Here is a 9,138-nt window from a genome sequence, read left to right on the forward strand (position 1 = left end):
TTCTGTCACACATTGATAAATGTGTCATGCTGGATAAACGGCACACTCAGTGATATCATTTGTTTCTTTAGTTTGGCTGTTTCACTGTCACTTTAAACAGTTCACACTTTTGCTGTGAATGATTTCTGTTCTCTGCACCTGAGCCTCTGTAAGTGTGTGCGTCTCTGTGTGTGTGTGTGTGTGTGTGTGTGTGTGCGTGTGTGTGTGCGTTTGAGAGAGAGAAAGAGAGAGGGAAGATGATGATGCAGACTCTAGGGTCAGCTGTATATGAGTCACACAGGAGAAATTGGACTGAGGGATTAGACTAGCCAGATGAAGACTGATGGACAGAAAGGAAGAGAAAGAGAGAGCGCTGATAACTGATTGGATTTGACTGCTTCTTCACACACACACACACACACACACACACACACACACACACACAGCCACACACACACACAAAAGAAATCCATGCATGCAACTGGTCCACTCATGATTGTCTGTGCTTAATACAAAATACTTTGTTTAATTCATTAAGTTTTAATTAACATTATAGGACATAAAAATAAAATAAAATAATAGTTGTAATAATTTTTTTTAAATTAATAAAATGCAAGTTATTAATGATAAATAATATATGCAATAAATACTAATTACATGTTTTATATGTAATAAATGTTGTTACTTATTAATGGCATTGATTAATATTTATATATATAGTGTATTTATTAATCATCAATAATAATCATTTTAATGATTAATAATAGTAATAATGATTATTTATATAATATATTATTTATTAAACTTATTCATTAATATTTATTAATTAGTAACAACAATCATTTTCTTTTCTTTCTCTTTGCACACATATATTAAGCAGCTTATAGCATTAAAAAAAAGTTAATTCCAGACGAATTGAGAGTGTTTGTGTGTGTGTGAGTGTGTTTTCAAGTGACAGAAAGAGAGAAATGTGTGACGGAATATTTTTTGGAAATATCTAGCCTCTGTGTTTCCTATATTTATGTGCTTTGTGTGTGTAACAGGCAGAGGTTTTGGGAGTTCAGCAGGAGGTCAGCTTAAATATCTGCTCTACATTACCGTTACGTAATTTCCAGTCTTGTGTGTGTGTGTGTGTGTGTGTGTACAGTGAGGAGGTGTGTCTATTGTGTGCATGGATGAGTAATACCATGTGTAATAGTGTGTGTGTGTGTGTGTTCTCTCTCGCTGTCATCCCTCCCCCATCTGAAGCTGTCTGGTGTGCAACTGTTGCTTTCCTTCATCTTCATCTTTTCTTCTGGAGCTTTCAGTATGATCATAGCAGATAAAATCTTTAGCACTCCTCAGAAAAAGGAAAGAAAACCAGAACTTGTCTCATGCTGTGTTGTTTTGCTGTTAAAGGATGAAGCGGGCGATGGAAATCCAGCTGTGAGAGATGATCCGTCTCTGCAGGAACAGGTCCAGGCCTGGCTCAAACAGAACCAATTCCAGAACATTCTTCAGCAAGGTATTCCAGCCTACATTCTCTCTGCTTTCCCTTGTAATGTTGATCCGTGTGGAGATCCTGTGATTTGGTTTGTTCTTGGTATCTGTTCAGTTAGTTAGCGATTGATAAGGATGTTTGAGTAAATCAGAGTACTGTTTGAAGCCTTACTGTCAAACATCTTTGCTCAGTGAATTATGTTTGCTTGTGCACCAGGGATGGAAATTAACTTTTTTGTCTACCGGCCACTGTGGCTGGTGGATTTCAAAACCAGCCACTCAATGTTTTTACCAGCCACTTTCTTGTTTTTAACCGACAATGTGTAACTGAATGTGAAAATTAATACTACAAGATCTACAATACTTAAGCAGTTTATTTAATCTCAAGTCTCAATGAAATACTGACATTTTCTCTTTTTCTCTTATACACTCTTCCTCTCTTATATATATTTCTCTTTTTTACCTGGATGTGGCATTTGGATGATTCGTGGTCTTTTATGGGTTCCAGTTTTAGGTTTTTAGTCCCAACAATGAAACTATTAGGCCCTGTTTACACGAGAACGCTCGCGGGTGAAAACGTAAAAATATTTTATCAGATGTGCCTTTCGTTTAGACCTCTTAAACGGCTAAGATGTAACGCCACATTTTTTTTGAAGGTGTGCCTCCTCTAAAAGTGTCCGCCGTCCGTGTGAAACAGTATGCTATCTTTATTTACCCGCCACGGTGGCCGGAGGGTGAAGCGAGTTTACCCGCCACAACACAAAATCACCCGCATTTGGCTGGTGGCGGGTGCTAATTTCCATCCCTGTTGTGCACAGAGGATTTTACATATTTACAGTATCTTCGTCAGTGTCTAGATTCAAATAAAGGTGTACGCCTCGTGAGACTGTTACGATGATTTCTTCAGGCACAATATGAGGCAGAGCAATATGTTAGAAAAATCCTGCAAAACGTTTGCAAATACTCCTTTTTGAGAGTTTATATGTCATAATCAATCAAAATAAAAATCATAATCAAAATAAACAATTGTTATTAAGTAAATTTGCCCAACTCCAGAGGCCGTGACATGCAATAAAAGGTATATTTTTCCAAGTTAATCAGAGTTTTTGTCCTAACCAACAATGACAGCGATTTACAACAATGCACAGGGGATTCTATTTTGTTAAATGGTTTCAATTTCTGGCTGGGAACAAAGACATACTAACTGTGTCCAATCACAATGATAATCACAGCAGGTACTGATTTATGTGTGTTGTATAATCATAAAAGGGTTTAATTATAGTTTGAATATCATTGTGCATTACTGTAATAGCCATAATGAAAGCAACAGTGGATAACCTCAAATATGGAAAATAAATTAAAGGAAACAAGCATGGACTGTGAAATCTGTGAACAAACGTGTGTTCCAAGACAAAAAATGTACTTACATAGTCAATGAATATATATTAAAGGGCTGGTATAATGCCCTTTTCACAAGATGTGAAATATAAAATATAAATATAAATGTCTTTAATGTCCCCAGAATGTGTATGTGAAGTTTTAGCTCAAAATACCGCACAGATATTTTTATATAGCATGTTAAAGTTGTCACTTTTTGAGAGCGAGCAGAAACGCACCGTTTTTGTGTCTGTCCCTTTAAATGCAAATGAGCTGCTGCTCCCAGTTCAGAGGGCGGAGCTACAACAGCTTGTGTCCTTTTACCTCACACAGACATTCACTGAAAATTTCAAAACCTTTTAGCCTTTTATGTTCAAACCGTAGTCAGAAAGATGGAGAGACTCAAGAAGTGACAACATGTAGACAACATTTCTGAATGGTTAGTTGGTGAATTTATGTAGCTTATGTGTAGTTATCTTCTAGTCTTTGATTGGCATATTCTGTCTTGATAATCTATAAATCGTGTTCCGGGGGTGGGGTTTATGTACATTTTAGGGTTCATAATGCCAGCCGTCTGTTGTAGTCCTTAAAAAACGATTTATATCTCCCTTTGTTTTGAACTATGAGCGTCGTAACTTTGCAGATGTTGTTTATGCTCAAAGAGCAACATTACACACTAACTAAAGTTAGAAAAGTGAAATCATATTCAACCACCCCTTTAACAATGAGTTACACTTTATTTTAAGGTGTCCGTGTTACAGTGTAATTTTACACTTAAGTACCACCAAGTAATAATACATGTACTTGCTATAGGGTTAGGGTTGGTTTAGGGTTAGTTGCATGTAATTATGCATAATTTATAGTTATTAATACAGTAACTACATGTAATGTGTAACAAGGACACTATAAAATAGAGTGTTACCTTATGTATATACTCATTTTGCTGCAAGTGTGAGACAGTGCTTGCTGAGAGAGACCCTGCCTACCCCCTCTTTTGATTGGCTGAGATTTGTGATTGATTTTTTTTTTGTGGCTTGTTGCCTTGTCGTGTCTAATATGGACAGACAAATTGCTTGTCACTAGAATCTTAGTGCATCGCAACTGGTTCAGACGCAAAGGAAATGTTTGTTAATTTGCAACGGTCATATAGAATCTAAATCATGTGCATCACATTTTGAATGTGACTGATCCAATTAAAATTTAAAGTCCAAAACATTTATTTTGTAAGTTGGCAAACAGTCACAAGATTACATGCATTACAGTGTTTTTAGTAATGAAAATAATGTTTATAGCAATAGTAATAGCAAAACAGTTGCAACAGAAATAGGATAAGTCATCAATGTTTATAAATAATTAATTTTATTAATAATAATAATCATAACCAATTCTTATTGGTTATATAGTTATAATTGGCTATATAGTTATATATAGCCAAGTTATATAGTTTGTTAACCTTACTGTAGTAAGTACTGGTGCATTATGAATGCTGAATATTTATTTGTATACATTTGTATTTGTAATGTATACATGGCTCATTCAAACAGATTTTAGAGCTGTCCATTTTATAAATAAGGATTTGATTCATTCAAGAACTAGAATTTCATGAGTGTTTTCATGATTTGATTTTCTCAATGGCGATTTAAGCATTAGAGTAAGATTGTTTTATAAAATCAATGTTAGTTGTTTGCGCTGTGTGATATTTGCTATTGTGCGACAGGTGCTTGTTCTCTAAAGGGTCTTAGAGTGAAAGTGTTCAGACAGGAGTCCAAAACTCAGTGGCTGTCTGGAGTCATCACACACCACGACCAGAACAACAGAACTGTAGCTGTCATGGCTGACCAGGTGAGACCACATAAACACACATATATATCATGTTGCATATAGTAAGTTAATGTAAAAATATGTTTTATATAAAGGTTATTTTTTCATCTTCAAAAGGTTCGAGAGATTGTGAATGTAGATCCTTCGCTGGTTCAGATGGTGTTACTAGATGATATCACCCACTCCTCGCTAATGGAAGACCACTCAAAACGCAAATCGCATATCACCAAGATCAATAGGATTTTTCTTGTGAGTGAAGAATTGTTTTTCACATACTAGTTTTGTGACAATATTGTCCCCTAAACCAGTGCTTCTCAAACCTGTCCTGGGGACACCCCACCATTGCACATTTTGAATGTCTCCTCCATCTATAATACACACCTGACTTAGCACTGTCTGAACAAGCCTGATATAAAAGATCCTCACCGTAGAAAAGCAACTCTTCAGCGGACGGCATCACAAGATGCAATTGTAAAAGACATACAAGAAGCTGAGCTTGTAAGAGAGCCGTCAAAAGAGCTCATTACGGCCACTGATTATTCACTCCCCGGCCAAAAAAAGCCACTGTTTGGATTTAAATAGGCAAACACTTAAGAGTCTATGATTAGATCATTATTGCAGGGATTATTATGTTTCTAGCATGTTAGGCAACAGTTCTTCTAACTCTAATTGATGGAGTGTGTAGCTTTTCATTTCTTAAACAACCATGAATGAAGACACATCATGGCCATATTCCAGGATGACAATGTAAAGATGCATCAGGCTCAAACTGTGAAAGAATGGTTGTGAGGGAGCATGAAGAATCATTTTCACACATGAATTGTCTCCTCTGAGTCCAGACCTTAAATTCATTGAAAGTCTTTGGGATGTGCTGGAGGAGACTTTACAGAGCGCTGGACTCTTGCATTATCAATACAAGATCTTGACCAAAAATGTATGCACCTCTTGATGGAAATAACCTAACAACATTTTTTTCCAAATAATTCTTCATGCTCCCTACCAACCATTCTTTCACAAATTGAGCCTGATGCATCTTGACATTGTCATCCTGGAAAATGAGCATGTGTCGTCTTCCTATGGTTGTTTAAGAAATTAAAAGCTACACACTCCATCAATTAGGGTTAGAAGAACTGTTGCCAAACATATAATTTGCAAGAAACATAATAATCATTGCAACAATGATCTAATCATAGACTCTTCTAGAATCATTTGCCTATTTAAATCCAAACAGCGACTTTTTTCTTTTTTTTTGGCCGAGCAGTGAATATTCATACAAATCGGCATCACTGAAATATTTTTTTAAAGGTCTAAAGGGGGGGCACGATGAAAAAAAGTTTGAGAACCACTGAGTTACAATTAAAAAAAGTTCTCAGTTAGGGGTTTGGATTAGGGTTAATAATAGTATTTATAATTAGCTTTAGTATTGACTTATAGATAGCTAAGTAAATGTTTGTGTTTTTGTCTTCCAGGGCACAGAAAGCATATCAAACAACACTACAACAAATGATCAGGTAGAGACTTTTAACACACTTCCAAATGCATTACAGCAAAATGCTTATACATCCTCTAGTTTAAAACACACTCTGTCTCTGTGCTGAAGGTGTGTAGCTCAAGGCCAGTGCAACAGCAGTCTGTGCCGAGCGCACAGAACTGCGGCATGGAAGAGGATGAAAAAGAAGAGATGAGGGACGAAAAGAGGAGTGATGAGGGGAGAGGTGAGCTGTAGCCATGGATAATGATAATGATGATATTAAGAGCTCCATCTGTGTTAAATTACATTTAGCTGGATTCGTATTTATGGCATTAGCTTAATACGGAGTGCTTTTTTATCAAAGTGTCAATGAGAATCTTAGATGTAGCTGTGTAGCTTTTTCTAAGTCAATATTTTTTATCTTGTTATATTTTTTTATTCCTAGATTCTTCTAAATCCAAAAACGGCAATGGTGAGAGAAAAAGGAGGAAAGAAGACGAGGAAAAAGATGACAAGCAGAGAAAGAGATTGAAGAGGTTGAAAGCAGGGAGTGTGTCCGACCTGTCTGAGAACAGCGATTCTGAAAATTCCAGCTGCAGAGTGCAGGATTCATCCTCGGATTCAGGATCAAAGAAACAGCTGAAACAGCGTTACACTTCAAAGAGGCCATTGGACTGTGAGGTTCACCCCTCCCATAAAGGTGGGGAACCTTCTCCCAGCCATTTAGGAGATAGTGAGACTCAGAAATTGAGAAAAACTCCTCCATCCGATTCTCCTAGTGCATCCTGCAATGGGGCATTCAGTAACACAGAGGCACAGGAGTGTGCTGTAGGTGTTAGTGGTGGAAAATCAGATGAGAAAGGTGATGGAGGAATGACAGAAATAGAGGACAGGAGTGAGGGGGCATCTCGAGAGGACTCAGAGGCTGTGTCTGCACTGCTGGCATCCCAAGAGAGTGAGCAGCTGGTCTCCATTGAAACCACATGCGTGCTGCTACATGCATCACCTCAGGAGTGTGAAGGAGCGGAGGGTGAGCACGAGATGTCAACAAATGATTCAGAGGTCAGAGGGTCAGAGTTCACCCACGCAGAGGCCAGGAGGTCAGAGTTTAACCAATCAGAGGTCAGGAGGTCAGAATTTCCCCATTCTGTGGCCATTACCACCAGCAATAACACTGCAGTCACAGTAGAAGAGGAGCCTAGAGTAGCACCTACTCGATCTCCTGTCAAACCTGGCAGCAAAAAGGAGGATGTGGATTCTAAACAGAGATGTTCTCCAGCAGCTGTGAATGCAGAATATGGACCTGTGATTTCTTTGGAAGCTACCCACAAGCGTAGTGTGCATGCCAGTCCTTGCTCCTCTCCCGAGATCATATCTAAAGCTCAGACTGTTTGGGAGATGTCCAGACAGAAGCAGGGTGCATCTCTAGAGATGGGCCTGTTGAAAGAGGACACTCCTCTGCCTAAATCGATGGACAGAACTCTTAGCTGCCTTAAAATGGCACCCAATCCGAAAGTGACCTGCTCCACAACTCCAGTCCTGACTCATGCCCCTTCTCCATCCCCAAACCGATCCAGAACCCCTACACTTTCTCCTCCCGGTACACCTAATTGCACTCCCACTCCAGACAAGTCCACCAAAAGTCCCCTCATTGTGGACAGAAAGGATCCCTTCACTATATACAGAGACCCTGCGTTAGTCAGGGCGGAGCTTGAGGCCCACCCCACCTACATCCAGCCCCCTCACACTCCCCCAAACCCCAAACACCACCTAAAGACGCCATCTCCCTCCTCCAGCTCACCCAGCCTTACCCCTGCTTCCTCCCACAACAAGCTACTGAGTCCCTCCCCTCATCCTGCACATCTCTCGCCCATTCCCCTCCACTCCCAGCCTCCCCTCTGCTCCCTGAATACACCCCACTCAACCATCCCTCACCCGCACCTCCTTCCATCCCTCCTGCCTGCACTGCCCCCATCTGCCACAATCTTGGCTGGACATCCTCGTATCGGAGCCCTGGGACTTCCTCACCATCCTTTAGCCCTTCCGGGTAACTCGTCTCTTCTGGGCCAGACCACTGGTGCAGCTTCTTTGGCACATCTTGGCCTCTATCCCCTCTTGTGGCCTCCTTTCCCCAATGGAGCCCATAGCTACCCTGGACTGGGCCTGCAAGCATCCAAATGGACACACCCAGACGGCGCTGGCATCTCTGACAGCAACGTGAGGAGGGTAAGTGACTCCCATATTCTGGAGTCAGTTATGATATTAAGCTTGGTCGGAGCTGTGGTACAAAGTGGGTTGCTCTGACACATAAAAATCTTGTGGGGACCTTGGTTTGAGGGCTCCTATGACTCCGTTGGGTTGCTCAGTGGTTAGCAGGAAGTCAGATGGTCTTTCTGTGTAAAGTTTGCATGCTCATGGGTTTCCTCCGAGGGCTCCAGTTTCCCCCACAATCCAAAGACATGGAGGAAAGGTGAACTAAATTGTCTGTAGATGTAACTGTAAATGCGTGTAGTGGGTGTCCAGGATGTTTCTCTGCCTTTGGTCTGAGACGCTTGGATAGGCATCCCCATGATCCTACATGGGACAAGTGGTTTGGAGAATGGGTGGATTATAGACTGTCATTTGAATAAAAAAACAACAAATTGGATTGGATTGGATTTTAAGAGTTTTATATTTCAAAAGGGTTACAAACAATGCAGCAAGTTGTATTGGTAGCACATACCTGGTGTTATTCCTGAGTTGTTGTGTGTACAGATTATATTTGTGTAGGTACTTAAGAGATCATAGCTAAACCTCATGTTGTCACGGACACATTTAGATGAATCGGAGCATGACCATGAGGTGTGCATGCTGGAGAGAGAGTTCCCCTTCTGCTAATACTGTTATAGACATAGTGGGTATTATCCTGACTCCTCAGAATGTCATGCAAGTCAATGATGCTTGTGTAATATCATCTGGTTTAGTTTTAAAGCCCAGATAAAACATCAAGAGGCAGGTTATGGTATTATGGA

At 39.8% G+C, this 9,138-nt stretch overlaps 1 protein-coding gene across 1 annotated transcript in view; it reads left to right on the forward strand.

The window, feature by feature from the left end:
- Positions 1-9,138, forward strand: part of jmjd1ca (jumonji domain containing 1Ca) — a 91,595-nt gene that overhangs the window by 42,118 nt on the left and 40,339 nt on the right. Inside the window, exons 4-9 of the mRNA XM_079852497.1 lie at positions 1,378-1,483; positions 4,553-4,677; positions 4,774-4,905; positions 6,126-6,167; positions 6,257-6,371; positions 6,573-8,353. Of these exons, the coding sequence (XP_079708623.1) occupies positions 1,378-1,483; positions 4,553-4,677; positions 4,774-4,905; positions 6,126-6,167; positions 6,257-6,371; positions 6,573-8,353 (2,301 nt within the window). The remainder of the gene's footprint in view (positions 1-1,377; positions 1,484-4,552; positions 4,678-4,773; positions 4,906-6,125; positions 6,168-6,256; positions 6,372-6,572; positions 8,354-9,138) is intronic.

The sequence above is a fragment of the Squalius cephalus genome (genome assembly GCF_949319135.1).
Source record: "Squalius cephalus genome assembly, chromosome: 20".
Lineage (NCBI taxonomy): Eukaryota > Metazoa > Chordata > Actinopteri > Cypriniformes > Leuciscidae > Squalius > Squalius cephalus.